The sequence below is a fragment of the Solanum lycopersicum genome, chromosome 2, assembly GCF_036512215.1.
Source record: "Solanum lycopersicum chromosome 2, SLM_r2.1".
NCBI lineage: Eukaryota > Viridiplantae > Streptophyta > Magnoliopsida > Solanales > Solanaceae > Solanum > Solanum lycopersicum.
The window spans coordinates 34,077,242-34,097,381 of NC_090801.1; the positions used below are offsets into that span (position 1 = coordinate 34,077,242).

Here is a 20,140-nt window from a genome sequence, read left to right on the forward strand (position 1 = left end):
CATTTTAGTTTTATTTTTTTTGTTTTAATGTATTTTTATTTTTGTTATTTTAAATTCTTTTTTATCATATCATTCTAATATTTTTTTAATTTATATTTCAGTTCCTTCTTATTCTCAAAATTTACTTCATGTGATTCTATGCACTTTTTTGTATTATATAAAAAATATTATTAGTAATTTGTTGGTATTAAAATTTTAAATTAAAGTAAAATTCATTGTTAAATAAGTATTGGATTTACGTTTTCTTTAAATCATATTTATGTATGTTATGTTGAAATTTTGACATAAGAGTATCATGTTAAATTTTTTTTTTTTAGAATTTAGAACTTATGTTATATTTTTTAATTTCATTTGTTTAGGAATACTGACACGCTATTTTACATTGCAATCTAGTTTTTAAAAGTTAGACTTGATAAATTATCTTTTTATTAAATATATTATAATTTTATGATATTACATATATTATATTAATGTTTTTGCCAAACGTGCATTTTATGATATTCAGATAAATTATGTACATTTAGTTTTTATGATTAGTACAATTAAAATGTACTAAACTGAAAAATATAAATCAATTATTTGTTATAATATTATGTTTATTAATTAATATATTTATAAAAGACAATATTTATCTTAAATATTCAATTTATCATTTATAAATGCCATTATTTCTCTTATATAAATTTTTAATTTTGAAATTCAACGTAACCTTATGAATTATGATGACAACTTGTGCAACCAAATAATAAACTTGTAATTACATTGTGCCAAATAAATAAGTTAATACAATTAGTGATAATAATTACATCAATTTTAATTACTTGAGGACTTTTGAAACAGTAATCTTATGATTGCAATGTGCTAAACAAATATATGAGAGTAATTATTAGGCTGTTGGGACAAAAAGTGTATATTATTGAAAGAAGAGGGGAAGGTTTGGTAAATAATGTTCACCTTTTTCGTTGGTGAAATAGAGGGTCAGAAATATGTGTGGGGAAGTGGAAAAAAGCAATTGGTTTGATTCCCCTAAAATTGAATGAAGTTTTGTTAAGTGAATTTTCAAAATTCCCTCCTCCAAGCCTCTAGGGTTTTTGTCGCTATGAAGCGTGACTATTACGAGATTTCCGACGATGAATGGCCGGAAGACAATTCCTTCAATCCTTCTCGTGTCCTCAAACACAAGCCTTCTGCTCCACCTCCTCCTATTGAGTCCTTTATATACTCCAACACCACCAATCAAAATACCTCAAAATCCTCCAATTTCATCCAAGTTTTAGATAGTTCCTCCGAAGAGATGGGACTCGGAAATGCCTCTGAGAATTTGGAGGACGATGATGTTGAAATTGACTCTACTATCAACCAGACCAACAGCCGTGCCCGCCGAAGATTTGTGGTGGATGATGAAGATGAAGGATTTAACTCAAATGAAGAGGAGGAGTTGTTTGAGCTTTCCGACAACCAGGAGAGTGATGAGGAGGTGGAGGATGTTGTAGGAAAGGCATTGCAAAAGTGTGGGAAAATATCTATGGAGCTTAAGAGAGAGCTTTTTGGTACTGCAGCTGCAAAGTGTGATTCCTTTGTTGAAGTGGAGGAGGCTTCGTCACTAAGAATTGTCACTCAGGTATGATATTTGAACTACCGCACAACACTTCTTGTAAAATGCTGTATATTTGTCTCTCATTGAAACCTTTTTCTTTTAAGGATGATATAGACCTGGCATGTGGAGAAGAAGATTCGGATTTTAAGCCAATATTAAAACCTTACCAGCTCGTTGGAGTCAATTTCCTCCTTTTGTTGTATAGAAAGAAAATCGGTGGAGGTACTTCTTCATTGTAATTTTTTTATTTGGTATATTTGTAGCATGGAACTGTTGTGTGAGTGCATGATAATTTCTCAGTCAAGTTTTTAGGTGCTATTGAAGTTGAACGTTTAAGAGTTTTTCTACCTAGCGTAGGTCATTGTGTTTTTTGATGACAGGTTATTGTCAAATGTTTGTCTGAGTTCCTGGAATAATTGATAATAACACAATTGGCTTGCAACCTCAAGTTAACATATTCCTGCCATTGAAAGAATATTCTTATCATCAAAATTCAAAATACATAATCTGTTTAGTTGAGGTAATCAATGATAGTCTTTAACAGTTCTCATTTTGTTCTTAAAGCTTGGGAACCTCAAATTTTTGGGGGTGATATTGATGTCTATGTTGATTGAAAATAAACAAGAGTAACTCTGATATCATCAACCACAAGTTGAGTAATTGTTTCCCATGGGGCATACCACCTACCCAAGGGGAAAAGATAAAAATCCACTGAATTTTTGGTCATTTCTTCTAAGTTCAATAAACCTGGCTAATAGAGGATGGTATGAAGTAGTGAAGATAGGTTAAAGCACTTCATTCTTTTAGTGTCTTGGAATTAGTCGTACAACGTGATTAAATTAAGATGCTAAGTGTCTTTTTATTATCTTTAGATAATGTACCATTACTGAAATCAAATTTCCTTCCAACTACAAAGGGATTGTTTAGTTGATCGCAAAAACAAAAATAATTCTAGATAAACTTCTGCATAAGTAATACATTGTTTGGTTATTCTAGAATAACAAATGTAGTGTTTGTTTAATGGTATCAAACTTCACATAGCTAATGCAACATCTTGTTGGTTATATTAAACTCAGTGTATCTAATGCCTGTACTAGTTATATCTTAGCAAGACGTGAATGATAGTTTTTTTAAGGCAAAGATGACATTAAAGACGGCACTTTGTGAAACCCTCAACCGGAAGTGATAGCTTTTAGCTAGTTTAGTGGGTAATATAGGTGCGCTTCAATTCATGCAAGAATGGTATCCATTGGCAAGCTTAGAGCTTTGGTCTAATGGTAAGAGACGATGTTATTAAAATCAAAGCACAAACAAACTCTAAGATTCGTTGGGGATTTAAGCAGCATCTGCAAATTAAGCATGAGTTTTAATGAAAAAAGGCGCAAAGGGAGAAAAAACTTATATATATGTTTAGTCTAAGATTAATTAATTATTATAAGCATCAATGACGTAGGGGTTATATTGGTGTCTATGTTTATTGAAAATGAACCAGAATAACTTTGATATTTTTTAACCACAAGTTTAGTAACTGTATGGACATCATATATATCAAAAAGTTGTCTCTCCCCCCTTTCTCGCATGGGGCCTGCCACCTACCTTATGGGAAAAAAAAAAGAGAAAATCAACTAAAGTTTTGGTCATTGCTTCTAAGTTCACTAATAGAGGATGGTATGACGTATTGAAGAAAGGTTCAAATACTTCATTCTTTTAGTGTCTTGGAATTAGTCACACAAAGTGATAAAGCTAAGATGCTACATGTCCTTTTTTAAATCTTCAGATGATGTACCATTATCTAGATCAAATTCCTTCCAGCTTGATAATTACAAAGGGGTTGTTTGATTGGCTGCAAAAACAAAATAATTCTAGATAAAATTCAACATAAGTAATACTCATCATAATTTTATGACACTTTCCTTTATATCTCAAAAAGGACACATTTTTCTATTTATTAATAATTTAACTTTAAATGTTTGTGTTACCCGTGATGAGATATGATTTGAAGTCACACAAACATCTATTACTTATTTTAGACCACTAATTTTATAAGTCTTTTTTTCACTTTTTAAATTCGGTGCCAAGTCAAATTGCCTCATATTAGTTGGGATGGGAGGACTACAATATTTGGTTGGTCCATTGATAACTAATGTAGTGTTCGATTGATGGTATTAAATTTCACATAACTAATGCAATATTTTGTTTGTTGTATAAAAGTACATGTTATATCTGGACACATGTTAAAATATGCTGAATAAAACAGAGTAAGTCGTGTAATAATAATTCATGAACAAGAGTGTTTTTTAAGGCAAAAAACTCTTAATGTAGGAAATATATGCAACCCTCTACCTGAAGTGATAACTTCTAGCTAGTTCAATGAATAAGATGGATGCACTCCAACTCATGGAAGAATGAACGAGAGTGGTTCATTGGCAAGCTCAGGGCTTTGGTATAGTGGTAAGAGACAATGTTCTGAAAAGTAGAGCGCAAACAAGCTCTAAGATCCATTGTGATTAAGCACAAAGCACAAATAATGCGTGGGCTTTAATTGAAAAAGTCACAAAAAGAGAACAAATGGAAAAGGGACAAAAAGAGAACAAAATACAAATTTATATGTTTAGTCCAACACTAATAGTTAATGTACGAAAGTATTGGAAAAATATTATTGAATTGGCTATCTACATTATTATATTAAGATCCTATTTATAAATACTACATTACACTCCTTTTCCGACTAGTACACTACATTACAATCTTTTTTCAACTAGTATTCTATATACTATTTCTATTCCAGTCATGCCAAACTCCTAAATTATTATGCTGAATTTTTGAAACCAAGCTTGAGACAGCACTATCGACATACTTCCGAACCAAGCTTGAGAAGACTATTTTAGATAATAAAGTGTCTTGCGCAATCAACATAAACGACTACTAAACTCCCGTTGAGCAACAAAATCGGGTGGTTGCTCCATATAAACTTCTCATCAAGATCATCTTGGAGAAAAAACATTCTAATGCTTAACTAATTAAAAGGCCAATGGAGAACGACAACCATAAATAGAAAAAGGCGGACATATGTCTATTAATCATAAAATAGAAAGCAGTGTTATGAAAGGCGCTCGCCTCGTCGCCAAAGGCGAGAGGCGAGGCGAGGCGAGGGTGTTTCGCCATTCTCTGGCGAGGCGAGGCGAGGAGAAAAAGGCAAGCCCCTGGCGATATATGGCGCTGAAATGGCGAGCGAAAGGCGCCGCCTTTTTGATTAAAATTTTTTTGACTAAATAATATTAGTCAAAATTAGTTTTTTTTTTACTTTTGAAAATTTCTGAAATCCTCCACATCGCGACTCTCTCTCTCTCTCTCTCGATCGATTGACTCTTCTCTTCTCCTCCATCGCGTCGCTGCTCCCTCGCTGTTGCGTCTCTGCTCCCTCGTTGTCGCGTCTCTGCTCCCTCGCTCTCCCTCGCTGTCGCTTCTCTTCTCCCTCGCCGACGACCTCGCGACTCTCACTCTCTGTTTTCACGTTTTCAGGTAATGTTTTCTCTCTTCTTCTTCTGTTCTTATTTTTTCTGTTCTTCTTCTTCTTCTGTTCTTATTTTTTTTGTTCTTCTTCTTCATTTTTTTTATTTTGGTAAGCAGCAGTCAGGCAGTGCTTACTGCTTACTGCTTTGTGTAAGTGTAACAAGTGTTAAATTTTTTTTTAAAATTCTTTTCCTAATTATTTATTCCAATATTTCTAAACAGCGAACTAATTGAATTTAATAATCAATGGCGGATGCTAGCAAAAAAAGGGACATTGGATGGAATTATGGCACTTAAGGAGCGACGAAAGATTCGGTCACTTGTAACTTTTGTGGGAGTACTTTCAATGGTGGAATAACTCGACACAAATAACATTTAGTGGGTGGTTTCAAAAATGTTAAACAATGTGTCGCTTGTCCGTCGGAAATTAGAGAAGAAATAAGGGTTTATATGCAAAACAAAATAGCTAATAATCCCAAAGTTCAAATGAGGCAACCGGAAGAATTTGTTGATATTGATGATCTTGATGAAATGGATGATTATGCGGAAATGAGGCCTCCATCCAAAACTCAAAAGATATCTTCTAGTGGAGGTTCATCCACCGCACGGAGTGTGACGAAAGGACCTTTGAACCTCTATTTTTCACAAAAATCAACACAAAAAGGAGGCTTAGAAAAAAGAGGAGGAATCGAAGAAACAAAGAAAATTCTAAGAGAGCGTGCGGTAAGTGCTTTTGCAATTTGGATGTATGATGCCGGGCTCCCGTTTAATTGCGTCAATCACAAATCATTCGATAAATTTATTGAGGCGGTTGGACAACATGGCCCCGGAATGAAGCCTCCTACATTCCATGAAGTTAGAGTCACTCACCTTAAAAAAGAGGTGGATAAAGTAGAAAAAATTGTTGAGGAGCATAAAGTGCAATGGACAAAGTTTGGTTGTTCCATTATGATGGACAAATGGACGGCACGAAATGGCAAAATGATCATCAATATTTTGGTGAATTCTCCAATCGGTAGTGTATTTCTTGGTTCGGTTGATGCTAGCAATGAATCTACCGATTCCACCAAAATGTACAAGTTATTTGAAAGCACTATTGAAAGAATGGGACCGGAAAATGTGGTACAAATTGTCACCGATAATGCTAGTGAGAATGTCAAAGCAGGAAGTATGATGATGGGTGCGTATCCACACATTTATTGGACTCCATGTGCCGCTCATTGCATCAATTTGATATTTGGTGACATATTCAAGGTTAAGCCATATGCTTCCGGTAATCAACCTATCCTTTAACTTTCTTAAGTTTCTTTATAGTCAATACTCAATAATTCATTAGCTACTAATTAATTTAATTTAATCTTTCTATAACAGTTTTTAAGAAGGCCATCAGAATCCATTCTTACATTAGTCAAAGGCCATTGTTGTTAAACTTGATGAGAAAATTCACCAAAGAAAGAAATTTGGTGAAACCGGCCAAGACAAGATTTGCAACGGCATTCTTAACTTTGAGAGCTATGTACATTCAAAGAAAAAACTTGAAAACTTTAGTCCTCTCAACTGAATGGAATTCAAGTAAATTTGCAAAGGAAACTTCGGGGAAAGAAGTTGCCAATCTTCTTATTTCTATCCACTTTTGGAATGATGTTGTTTGGGCACTTACAGTTTGTAGCCCTTTGACAAAAGTGCTTCGTTTGGTGGATGGGGAGAAAAAACCACCAATGGGTTATATTTATGAGGCAATGGATAGAGCCAAAGAAGCTATTGCACATGGTTTTCATGGAGTTCAGAAGCATTATGAGAAAGTGTTTCAAATTATTGATGCAAGGTGGTCAGAATAACTCCATCGGCCTTTGCATGCTGCAGGCCATGTTTTGAACCCAGGATTATATTATAAAGCTGAAGAAGAGGGAACTTTATTACAGAGTTTGTGGACCGAGTATTACGCATGTGTTGAGAAGTTGGTCCGTGATACAACAATACAAGATGCACTAATTGCTGAGCTTCCTAAGTACAAAATGACAGATGGACTATTTGGTTGTGGTCCGGCTAAAAGAGCTAGAGACACAAGGTCACCGGGTAAGTGGGTTGATTTAGATCTTACTTAAATTATGTGACTTACTTATAGTCACTAACCTTTAAATTTATTTTATTATAGTTGAATGATGGTCACTATTTGGTAGTGAAACACCAAACTTGCAAAAGTTTGCCATGAAAGTATTAAGCCTAACTTGTAGCTCATCTGGATGTGAGCGAAATTGGAGTGTGTTTGAACACGTTAGTAAAAATTTATATCCTATTTTTCATATTATATTATTATCAATATCAACTAGTTAACATCAATAACTTATGCACAGATTCATTCCAAAAAGAGGAATAGGCTTACACTATCGCGTCTCAATGATCTAGTGTACATTAAGTACAATAGAACATTGAAACGTCGTTATGATGCTCGTGATCTTATTGATCCAACTCGCTTGGATAACATAGATGATTCCAATGAATGGTTAGTTGGATGCCCCGAAGATCAAGATGATGAACTAGTATATGAGGATGATGATCTTACTTCGGGTAGTGTTGCTACGGCAATTGGAGCGGACGAGAGTATCTATCATCTTAGGGGACTTTCTTCAAGATCAACAGTACTTGACAAGGGCAAAGGAGTAGAAAGTACATCTACAAGTTCATCTTCAAGTAGGACTCGGACACTAATTGATGAAGAATACGAGGAGGAAGAAGATGAAGAGCAATATAATGATGTAGAGGATTTTGATCTTCAAGAGTTGGATAATTTTGAAGAAGAATAGACTTTTAAAGTTTTGGTTTATTGTATTTTGAATTGTTTGGTCTTTAAAGTTTTAGACATTCTATTGGTTTTTGAATTGAATATTTGCTAATGTGTTATTGCTATTAAGACTTTGGATAAAATATGCAATTAAATATTTTTAATTTTTGGTATTAATTGGCGCCTTTATTCAAAAAGGCAAGCGCCTCGCCGCTCGCCTCGCCGTGTGGCGAGGCAGGCCCTTGTCTCCTTTTGTCGCCTCTCGCCGTCCACAACACTGATAGAAAGTATTACTGTAATTCAACCCAAATAGTTGAGTTTACCCTTTTAATGACAAAAGTAAATTTGAAACAGAGAATTTTCTGGAAAGTTTGCCAGAATCGATGCAACAATTACGTGAAAGTGCTCGAAATTTTGTATAAAATATAAAGATAGTCTCAAAATCAAGAGACTAGTCGATATTGAACAAGAAATTCGAAGGATTTGCAGTTGGCAACGTTTCTTGGGCTTTGGTTGCCGGAGGTTGTTGGACCTTGAGGTGGTGTTGGATTTTGCACAACATTGATAAAAATTGGAACTATGTAAGTCATATTTGAAGAGTCATAAAAAATATGCACAAAATTACACAAATCAAATTTGAGGAGTCACAGACTGATGCACGATGCTATGCACTCAAATATAAGAAATTTATCCGAAAATATGCATTGTGCTACACAAATCAGATAGAGAAAGTAGTCCACTGGAAAAGATGCACGATGCTACACAAATTAGATCTAAGAAAGTAGTCACCAGATAGATGCATGGTGCTGTGCAAATTGGATATGAGAAAGTAGTCATCAGAAAGATTGCACAGTTTCACACAAATCAGATCTTAGAAGCCATCAGAAAGATGCATTGTGCTACTTTCTTTGCTCGGGCTGCTTCTCAAATTAGTCCTTTTCAGCATGATTATTTTTCATGTATATCGTATTGCTTTAACTTTTGCTAACATAATCATTGGCCAGTCAGGCGACTATATGAGTTATAACTGCTTGTCGGTTGCGGAAGCACTTTGTATTCTTTATTATGATCGTAGAAGCTTTGATACCATGTGAGAAAGTATTGGACAAGAATATTGTTGAATTGTATGTCTACATTATTACATTGAGATCTTATTTATATACACTACATTAGACTCCTTTTCCAACTAGGACATTAAAGACAATCCATTTCCAAGTAGGATTCTATATACTATTTCTATTCTAAGTGGAATTATATCTATATTTCTTGTTCCTATTCCTATTCTAATAGTTATAAGCATGGATGACAAATATATGAACAAAGAAATTGATATGATATTATAAAGTGAACGATCAATTGTTTAGTATCGCTTCTTCAAAAACAGGCTCATTGGCAAGGAAAAATATGCCTTTAAACCTTGCTGGTGACATTGAACCGCAGATTAAGCGAGGCAAACCGCTCCACATGTTTTAAACCTAGCTTCAGAATATAGGCGTGCCTTTGATAATACTAGTAAGAGGGCAGTACCAATGCAATATCAACCACCTATGAAACATCGGTATGGAGATCTATAAGGAATCTTTGGCCTAGACTAGTAAAGAATTCATGTTATGAGGTGGGTGCTGGAACAAAATACTATTTTGGAAGGACCTATGGATTGGACAAGAAATTTTAGTGCAAGTTTTCCCTGATCTGTCCAATATATGCACTAGCCTTGAGATTACAGTGGCTAATAGCTGGTCTCCACAGGGATGGAACTTCTTCTTCAGGAGGCATCTTAATGACGGGGAAGTAGGCAGGTTTGTGGAGCTATTGCAGATGATTGATGGTTTCAAAGGCACTACTGTAGAGGATGACACTTTTAGATGGAAAACATGACAAGGATGGCATATTCTCTGTTGGTAGAATTTATAGGAAAGAGGTCCTTGGAAGCATGTATGGAAAAGTATGGCTCCTACTAAGGTCAAGTGCTTTGCTTGGTTAGTAATCAGGAAAGCTTGCCTCACTCATGAGATCCTGCAGAAAAAGGGATTGCCAATTGTGTCCAGATGCATGTTATGCAGTGACACTAGAGAGACAAATAATCATCTGTTCTTCCATTGTAAAGTCACATCTCAGCTTTGGACTATGTTCCTCAGTTTAACAGAGACAAAATGGTCGAGCACACAGCAGACTTGTTAAGTTGCTGGATTAGGATAGGGGGAAGCAAGAACAGAAGAAGTGGTGGAGAATAATCCCATACTGTATCGGGTGGACTATCTGGAGGGAGAGGAATGGAAGAAACTTTGATGATAGATTCAACAACATTCAGAAAATCAAAGAGAGCTGCGTAGCAGCTTTCTACTTTTGGTGTAAAGAACATTGTATAGAAAATGCTGAACAATTAGTAGATCTTTTAGGATTCTGTAATTAGTCTCTTGTTCTAGCTTGTTACTACCTTTTTGGAGGTCTCCAGCATACCTTAATGCTGAGGAATACAACATTACCAGTTGCAAGAAAAAAACTATCCATCAAGTTTCGAACCGTACACCACTAGCCCTCTGTAGTTTATCAGTTATCTAAAAAACAAAAGTAGGTAATCTCTGAATGACAACCTCTGTATTATTTCTGACCATATGACAATCCGTTAATTGTTATTCACTTCATAAAAGTCTTCTCAGTATTAGTCATCACATAAGTGATCCCTGTATTATAATCTTTGCATAATTGGTCGATGGACTGAGATCGTAAGTGTTCCTCGATATCTAAGTCATAAGTTAAAGCTTAAAGTACATTATTCCATTCAGTTTTAAGTTATTCATACAAAATAACAAGACTGTTGCTACTGCATGTTTTTTATACTGAGTCTGATCTATTTTATATGCATTAACATACTTCCCAAAGGCTTACAGGAAAACTACTCGTTTCCTATGCTGGTTTACAAGGGAAATTCATATCACCTAGCCTTTATATTTCGTATGAACATGTTTCTAGCATATAGCTAATAGTCACGACCAGCATTTTATTTGCCTGTACATATAGACATAAAGCCTAATGTTTCTGACCAAGATATGCTACCAATTACCAAATTATAGCTTGGCAAATGTCCATACATGCATCCCTGTTGTGGGGTCTTGTACTTCAACTTTAAACTTTTTGGGGCTGGTTTGTGCAGCTATTCTGGCTGATGAAATGGGTCTTGGTAAGACCATTCAGGTATGCACAGTTCTAGCTTTTTGTTTCTCTGATTGATGCAGATTATTTCTTTTATTTTGACTTAAGTGATAGGTAATGATGGATTTATTCTTCATTATTAGGCTATCACATACTTAACATTGCTGAAGCATTTGGAAGATGATCCTGGTCCTCATTTAATTGTTTGTCCTGCCTCTGTTTTGGAGAACTGGGAAAGAGAGCTAAAAAAGTGGTGTCCGGCATTTACTGTGATCCAATATCATGGTTCTGCACGATCATCTTACTCAAAAGACTTGAGTTCTCTTTCTAGGACTGGACAGCCACCTCCATTTAACGTTATCCTTGTGTGCTACTCGCTTTTTGAACGACACAGGTTTGCACATTATTTTATGTTCTTCAGTTTGCATTGAAGTGGAATGTACCATCCAATTGTCTGTGGTTAGTATTTTCTAGTCATTTATCTAAGATGTTTTAGATTTCATATTTTTCCTTCAGCATGAAACCTCTGGTATATGCCTCTGAAAGAACTGCTAGAAGAAATGCATTCAAGTAGCCCCAGAAATATTTGCATACTTAATGGTTTAAAAGCATGTGACTGACGATTAGATTTTATATTCCCAAGCTGTTCAACTTGCTAAGGCTAGTTGGATTAATGGTCTATGCATCTCAATTTTTCATCAGTGGAGGCAAATTCATTGTTAAGAGCCTCTGTTTTGTTTGCTGAAAATTAAATCTCAATGTCCTATTCCTGAAGGTACTCTACTGCTGTTCTTTCCATTGTAGAACCTCTCACTTTTGAATTTCACCGTCCTAAGGTAAGAAACTGAGTCAATGGGAAAAGCAAGTCTTTGCCATTTCTTGGAGATTTTTTTTTGATGAAAATTAAGGCAACAGAAGAATGATGTTGTTGCATGTCAGATTATCTTAAGGCTAAAGATGGAAGTTTCATTGTATTTTACTACTAAATATAAGAGTCTAGAAGCAGGTGACATGCCTGTTTGCTGATGCATTGGCAATTTCGGTATTTCCGAATTTTTTTGGTTTAAAGATGTTGTACTCAGTTGTCTCGTGTGTGTACTTTCTCTTTCTTGGACAATAAAGTGCATAAGTGACTTTGCTGAAAATTAGGATCTTCACTTGGATTTCTACACTATGCCCTTCATTTGCAGGCTTTCCCTTTTAAACTTTTATGTGACAGTTACAGCTTTTTCATGTCTCTCTCATTGGTTTTTTTCTTAGTATATCCTAGAATAATAACTTCGATGTGGCTCTGTAGTTACTGTTGATGTTAAATAGATAAAGGGAAATATTGGTAAATGATCTTTTTCTTCAAAATTACTTTATTAGTTTGAAATCAATATTTTATTATCAAGCTTCATTTTTTAAAACTTACATCTGGTCAAATTTTGTGATAAATGAGGAGTAATATCTTATGAGTTGAGGGTCTAGTGGAAACAACCTCTCTACCCCATACAGGTAAGGGTAAGGTCTGCATACGTCCTATCCTCCCCTGACCCCACTTGTGGGCTTACATTGAGTTTGTTGTTGTTTCAAATGAAGCATAGCTAGTTTGTACAAATCTTTGTCATTGAGGCTTAGACCTGTGTCTCAATTTTGCAGTGCACAGCAAAAAGATGACCGCAAAATTCTGAAGCGCTGGTGTTGGAGCTGTGTGCTAATGGATGAGGCTCATGCTTTAAAGGATAAAGGCAGCTATAGGTGGAAAAACTTAATGTCTGTTGCACGTAATGCCAACCAGCGACTAATGCTCACTGGCACACCACTTCAAAATGATTTGCATGTATGATAGCCGTCAACTCTTTTGTTTTTAAACTGCTAAAGGATGTTGTCGTTTCTAATGCAATTGTACCTCTTATATGTATGTTATCATATGTCAGAATTAATGTTTGTTAGGGACATTCTTTAATGTGTGGTAAAGCCTGTTTGGATTGGGTTTTGGATTATCACTTATAAAGCCAAAAACCATAAGTTAGAAATTCTAACTTTTTCTTTTTGGTTTATTTTTGTTATTTTGGCTTTAAAACAGGTGCTTATAAGCACTTCTTTATTTTATCCAAACACTCCAAAATTGCTTAAGCTATTTTGGTTTAAAACCACCAAAAAGAAGCCGATCCAAAAAGACTCTTAGTTAATTTTGTTATGCATAATTTTTTTATTATTACTTACAAGTGGAATACTAACTACTAAGTAAATTCAAAGGTGAATAATTAAAAATGGGACTTCAAAGTAGACTGTCAACATTGTCCAATGCCAATCTTTGTTGCTTTAACTTATTATAGATGAACAAATTGGTAATGATATGCAAAGATGTTTGTTAGAATTTATTCCTTTTAGGAGTAGGAAAAGCTTCTCTGATACTCCCTCCATTTCATTTTACTTGCCCCTAAACTTAATATATAATTTTCCTTTTTACTTGTCCATTTTAGCAAATCAAGATAGTTCTAGTACTTTTTTCCCATACTACCCTTATTTTTAAATAACTTACTCATAAAGCAATATTAGTCAAATTCAGAGTTCCAAAGCATCATTTTTAAGGTTAGTTTAGTTACTACACCCCTGATAAAAGTTTTCTTAAGGGTTGTGCCAAGTCAACATGGGCCAAGTAAAATAAAACAAAGGGAGTATTTCTGTATGAATGGAGATGTATTTTAGACTCAATGACCTGGATTATAATTAGAAAATATCTCTTTTTAAAGCAGCTTGCTCATTGCTGAATGCTGTAAGTGACTCTTGTCAGAATTTCGTGTGATATATAGCCTCAATGACCCAGGATAATAGTGTAGAGAAACCTTTCTTTTTTAAAGCAGCTTGCTCATTGCTGTGTGATGTAAGTGACTTCGTTGTCAGACCTTCCTGTATGTACCCTCAATAACGCTGGATAATATTGTAGAGAAACGTCTCTCTATAAAGCAGCTTGCTCATTGCTGTTTGATGTAAGCAACTACTTTGTCAGAACTCCTGCAAGGGCAGTTTAAGGTTCTTTGTCTTAGACTGAGCACATACAAGCTTATATCAGATGTAATAAGGCTGCTGATTCTCTATCACTTTCTCCGGATGAATGCTCTCAACAATTTTTCCCCATCTTTTCTTGTTTTGCCATGTTTGGATGTAATGGAAAAACTGTCAATATTTAAGTCCGATGAGACATTTAGCTCTATTGCACTTGATTTCCTGAGTAGATTCTATTGTTGATGAGTGCTCGTTCTCTATTCTCTTTTTCCTGGATAGTAGGATAAGTCATTCTAAAATTTAGAGAAATGAAGTTTTTATCAACCACATAGTTGAAACTCAGATTACTTGGCTTCTCAAACAACTTTTATTTTGATTGTTGGGTAGCCTGATATTTTTATTGCATGGCTTCTTAGTAGTACAAGTAAGTATTTTTATTGCATGGCTTCTCTGTAAGTATGAGTTAGTATTTCTATTGCATGGCTTCTCAGTAAGTACAAGTAAGTGTTTTATTGCATGGCAGTAAGTAAAATTTCCTGTGGTTGCTGTACATTTCTAAGTACAAGTACCGTTGGCATATATATATGTGTGTATATATATATATGTGTGTGTGTGTGTGTGTGTGTGTGTGTGTATATGTGTGTGTGTGTGTGTGTGTGTGTGTGTGTGTGTGTGTGTATATATGTATATATTATCTTTTCTTAGCTATTTTATTTTTAGTTTTTCTTTTGTGCCATATCTACTGCTTTGGCTGCTGTTTTCACAATTAGTGCTTATCTTTATGTTTGATTTTGTGTTCTTCAGTTAGTGGTTTTCTATTGCAGGAACTTTGGTCGATTTTGGAGTTTATGATGCCTGATCTATTTGAAACAGGAGATGTTGACTTGAAAAAACTATTGAATGCAGAAGATAAAGAGTTAATTGCTCGAATAAAGTCCATTCTTGGACCTTTCATTTTGAGAAGATTAAAATCGGATGTGATGAAACAACTGGTACCAAAAATACAGACGGTATGTATTTTGTTCATTCCTTGTTTTCTTTTTTCTTTTATGGTAGCTTTTCCATCTTTGGTCTATTCATATTTAGACTTCGCTATTCATGGGTTTGCCTGTAATCACTACAGCTTTTACATTTTCGATTCAGTATATGAGAGGAAATACCTTTCTGCTGCAGGTTCGTTATGTCGGCATGGAGAAACAGCAAGAAGATGCATATAAAGAAGCGATTGAAAGCTACCGTGCTGCATCTCTAGCTCGTGTTTCAAAGCAACCTGTTAGTTTGACTAATGCTGCTGGTGTCTTTTCGAGACGACAAATTTCCAATTATTTTCTTGAATTCCGCAAGGTGCTGAAGCTTCTTGATCCACCTGAATTATTATTGTCAAAAATCTTGATTTGTGACCAATGATGCTATGGTTTCTTCAGATTGCAAACCATCCTCTGCTTGTGAGGCGTATTTATACAGATGATGATGTTGTTCGAATTGCTAGAGTTGTGCATCCCAAAGGTGTCTTTGGTTTTGAATGTACAGTGGACAGAGTAATTGAGGAGCTGAAGAGCTACAATGACTTCTCCATCCACAAGGTATACTTTCTTTTGTTTCACTCATTTTTCTTCTTACGAACACATCTGCTTGCATGCATTAGGTTAATCATCGCTTCTTCCGCACTCCCCCATTTCAATTTGTTTGTCATAGTTTGACTCGACACGAAGTTTAAGAAAGAAATTAAGACTTTTAAAGCTCGTGTTATTAAACATGTGATAAACTTAAACCTTGACATTTACACCTAGGCTCAAGCAAATTTCCTGGGTCAAATCAAATAAGTTGAACGGTTCAAACCTTTTCCTGAAAGTGCGCGGCTTTACAACTATTGAGCTCTTTATTCCTTAGTTATTCTGGATGATCACTTGGATTTGTGTTTTTCTGTTTTTTTGCAGCTTTTACTTTACTATGGCGATAATAATAAGGGAGTGCTGTCAGATGAGCGTGTTATGATTTCAGCTAAATGTCAGGTTAAATTCACAGGCCTTCTGATTTCCTGTAATCATTTTAAGTTCTACTGTATTTGCTCAAAATAGTTCAAGTGTTTCCATGTGCAGGAATTAGCCAAACTTCTCCCTTCATTAAACCTTTCTGGTCATCGAGTGCTTATTTTTAGCCAGTGGACATCAATGCTTGATATCCTGGAGTGGACCCTAGATGTTATAGGTGTTACATACAGGCGCCTGGATGGAAGGTATTAACATGTTGCTTTCTCTTATCTGATCCTTCTTTGGTGCCTAGCCTTTTGATTGATTCTTCTAAGTTCTAGCGCACTCTGTTTCACAGCTATCTCATCCTCAATGACACATTAGATGTTTTTTTTGTTGAAGAAAGAACTTATAATGGACCCAGTGGTGTACACAATATTTTGCTAGCAGTCTCCATATTTAAAGAAGAAAACAAATAAGCTAATTAATATAATACCATATATTTTCACTTAAGTTTGTTGTGACGGGCTTTGGCTTACTGGTTTAATTGAATTCTTATTTCTGAGGAGGTCAGTAGTTCAATCCGTTTCAATCTCCATACATGCAAGCAAAAAAGTCTCCAAAATTTGCCCAATAAAGTTGTTGCAGCGGAGGATAGAACTCAAGTCCTCAATAAATATGGCTAATAGAAATGGAAGCTTTTATGGCAACCAGGGTTATCTTTCCTTGTATACATTTATGTTTTGTGTATTATTTATCTACCTGTTTATTAAAAATTTAGGAGGAAGTCGTGTTATGTGACACCGCTTAGTATAATGTGGATAAGCTCCTGTGTGGGACCAGGTAAACTAGTTGCTTCTATAATCAATATCCATCATTTTAATTTGTTGAAGGAGATTGTATGCTTGAGTGCCAGCTGATTGAAACTCCCACTAAGCAAAATTAGTGCCTCCAAGAACTTTCTAATCACGTTCTTACTGATAAAGATAGATATAAAGGCTGATTGGACGCTTGATTTATTAATCACACTTGACCAAACATTGCTAATGCAGTTAGAGTTCGTTTGGATTGGCTTAAAAAAAGAACTATCAAGTCAAAAAAAAGTGTCAAGCTTGAAAGACTTTTAAGTCCAAAAATAAAAAGTAGGGGGGATTGTACGAATTATGTCGTAAGGATTGTAAGTCTGAAGTCAACACTAGGGGTTGAAAACCCATAAAATCTGAGAGGTTATCTTGCAAGAAACCTCAAGCCATATTGTGCAATACCCTCCACATATCTTAGAATTCTTTTCACAGATGAAGATTCTCACTGTTTTTAGTTTGCATAAACTGACTAACCAAGTTGGCTGGATGTTATATGTCAAGTCTAGTTAGAGTATGAGGTATTGGAGACTTCCTACAATGCTCATGTATATAGAAACATCAACTGGACTGACTACATGGATTCATAATTTAGGTTTTATAACTCTATTTTTAGATATTTTTATTATTTTTAGGCGAATCCCGGCACCATATGCATACATGGATCCATATCCCTGAATCTTAAATATCAAATCATGAAGGGTCAGACCTCTTGATCTGCACCCGTATCGGACATCCACACCCGAGTCCGAGCAACTTAGCCATGGAGACTTAGCATATGTCAACCGTGAAAGTGTAGAGAATAAAAAGGGTGTAAATCAGTAATGTTATGCACTTGAATGTAATATTTATGGATTACATGTTCATTATAGGTGTTTCCTTTTTCATTTGATTAGGTTATATATTGAAGATATCATAATTAAAATAGATTTCTATCATTTTGCATGTCGAGGAAATATTTCTTTGGTTGAGGTATGATAGCACGTGACTATACTATGTTTTAAAAATTAGAATGAAGGATTAATGTCCCACATGAGTCATTCTAGATCTGCACAGCATACATTGTTATTCTAGTTTTATACACTTTCTAATAATTTGACCATGCTCTGGATGTCGATGGAAAAAAGAAGTTTGGTTGCTAAGTCAAGTAGTCATTCTTATTACTTCGTCACTGTTTGATGAAAAGTGTTAAGCAATAGAATTGAGGGAGAAATTCTTACCATCTTCCTAACCATGGTGTCTTGATTAAATTTCATCATTATTCAGTACTCAGGTGACGGAGAGACAGACAATTGTTGACACCTTCAATAAGGACACTTCCATATTTGCATGTTTGCTCTCCACAAGGGCTGGAGGACAAGGTTTAAACTTGACAGGAGCTGATACTGTTATCATACATGATATGGATTTTAATCCACAGATAGATCGGCAAGCTGAAGATCGCTGCCACCGGATAGGCCAAAACAAACCAGTTACAGTATACAGGTGTGTGTTGACTTCATAATCTTGGTTTTCTTTTGGCCAAACACATACTTAAAACTTGTCCCTAAATTTCAATTTGGCTCTCCACATCAACCTTGTTTCAAATTAACCCTCCAATTCCATATTCAATGTACCATTTAAGCACAAAATACTGACTGAACTGATAAATGAAATTGTTAACCTTTTAAAACCCGTGATGGATCCTTTTTAAGCTTAATATTCAATGTTTTTATCGTGAACAACCTTCTTCCTTATTTATTTTCTCTATCTTCTCTTCAACCTCATTTTTCCTTCATTTACCTCCTTTTCTATTTAACTCTCTATGCTCAAGATAATTTTCCTTTTCTTTCTTCTAATATATATACTTCATTTTGTATATAAAAATTATAAATATCAATTCCTCCATGTTCTACGTTATAAAGGATTAAATTTAGATTGATAATTTACTCGAATGGTGTTTATATATATAAATTGAAAATGATGGATATATCCGTAATAACATAAAGATGTTAATATCAGTTAACTTTCTCAAAAAAAACATAAAGATGTTGACATTAATTTGTTTCACTAATCAGAATCAACTATAAATTATGTAATCAATTGAATATAGCTAAGTAATATATATTCTTGTATTGCTTAAAGATGATAAATTAATACAATGAATGTAAATTCCAAGTAAATTTGGATTACTTGGAGAAAACAAAACATGTGACATTATTTAATTAGATGTTATTTATCTAACATGCATTGAACATTTAATTCTGGGTAAATTGATTTGGTACTTGAATGGTACATGAGTAATGGAGTTGGAAGGTTACAATGAAACAAGACCAAGGTGAAGTGCAAAAATGAAATTTTGAGGCAAGTTAAAGGGACTGTATATGTGTTTGACCTTTTCTTTTCTTTCACTTTCACATTGAGATTCTTGTAGTACACTCATTCCCCTTTTGGCTTTCTCGTGGAAGGCTGGTTACTAGGAATACTGTTGATGAGAATGTATATGAGATTGCAAAGCGAAAACTTACATTGGATGCAGCTATACTCGAGTCTGGTGCCCAAATTGAGAATGAAGGTGATGCAAAAACTATGGGTGAGATATTATCGTCTCTTCTGCTTGGTTAGGCGCACCATGTTCTGACATGATTCATATCAATATCATTTTGATCTACTGGTTTTCTTTTTCCTCTGTTTTTGCGTTGTGGTTTGCCCTCAAGAACTTCTGAGGGTGAGGATTGCTGTAGGATCCCTCCATACTCATCCTCTCCTGTCAATCATAAAATGCCATGTTCGCGAGGTCCTACCTTTCGGAAACGGAAAATTGAGCCAGTCCCATGCCCCTGTTGTAATATACTAGAATAGATAGACTCCAGTTTATAAAAATGTAAAATACAATGTACTTACGGTCTTGTAGTAGGTAAACCTTTATTTTTATTTTTATTGTAGCTTTGGTCATGCACTTTCTCCTAGCTGCTGTTATGTCAACTTTTACTTTTATTTTGTGTGTTCGTATTTATTAAAAAAGAAAAAGAAAAGTATACGTTATTTAGAAAGTACTTTGATGGTTAACTGCGAAAATGACTTAATAGCGGGGATGTGTGTCTTGGCGATTTAAGGTATAATTTAATTTTTTTGATTTTTGGATGGAAGTATTATAATCCAAGCTTGGATTAGTTTGAGCTTTATAAGTTCGGTTTTGGGTTTGATTGAATTTTTGAATCTTCCAAGGATGGCCACGATAATAAACAACATAGTAACATTAAAATTTGCTCCTTCGAATATATAACAACATAAC

At 34.8% G+C, this 20,140-nt stretch overlaps 2 protein-coding genes across 3 annotated transcripts; both read left to right on the forward strand.

Moving 5' to 3' along the window:
• Positions 1–918: 918 nt before the first annotated feature.
• On the forward strand, positions 919–19,842 carry LOC101264569 (protein CHROMATIN REMODELING 19). Of its 2 annotated transcripts, none has more exons than XM_004231450.5 (12): positions 919–1,621; positions 1,702–1,819; positions 11,047–11,087; positions 11,189–11,439; positions 12,687–12,867; positions 14,861–15,046; positions 15,210–15,380; positions 15,461–15,619; positions 15,974–16,048; positions 16,136–16,272; positions 18,133–18,351; positions 19,314–19,842. In XM_004231450.5, exons 1-12 carry the CDS (start codon positions 1,100–1,102, stop codon positions 19,468–19,470), a joined length of 2,217 nt encoding a protein of 738 aa, XP_004231498.2. In that variant the 5' UTR covers positions 919–1,099; the 3' UTR covers positions 19,471–19,842. The 2 variants fall into 2 exon arrangements, with proteins under 2 accessions (XP_004231498.2, XP_010315564.2); XM_010317262.4 differs by having other exon boundaries at positions 942–1,621; positions 19,147–19,842.
• On the forward strand, positions 5,333–8,069 carry LOC101253671 (uncharacterized). Its single transcript, XM_069293260.1, has 4 exons — positions 5,333–6,383; positions 6,482–7,186; positions 7,266–7,384; positions 7,465–8,069. Exons 1-2 carry the CDS (start codon positions 5,561–5,563, stop codon positions 6,946–6,948), a joined length of 1,290 nt encoding a protein of 429 aa, XP_069149361.1. The 5' UTR covers positions 5,333–5,560; the 3' UTR covers positions 6,949–7,186; positions 7,266–7,384; positions 7,465–8,069.
• Positions 19,843–20,140: the final 298 nt, after the last annotated feature.

Bases quoted from the DNA above. Each gene is read 5' to 3' on its own strand.
- LOC101264569 (XM_004231450.5), top strand. From the start codon at position 1,100: ATGAAGCGTGACTATTACGAGATTTCCGACGATGAATGGCCGGAAGAC. The intron at 1,622-1,701 runs GTATGATATTTG...TTTTCTTTTAAG, and splicing joins CACTAAGAATTGTCACTCAG to GATGATATAGACCTGGCATG. The intron at 15,047-15,209 runs GTATGTATTTTG...TTTCTGCTGCAG, and splicing joins TGGTACCAAAAATACAGACG to GTTCGTTATGTCGGCATGGA.
- LOC101253671 (XM_069293260.1), top strand. From the start codon at position 5,561: ATGCAAAACAAAATAGCTAATAATCCCAAAGTTCAAATGAGGCAACCG. The intron at 6,384-6,481 runs GTAATCAACCTA...TTTCTATAACAG, and splicing joins GGTTAAGCCATATGCTTCCG to TTTTTAAGAAGGCCATCAGA.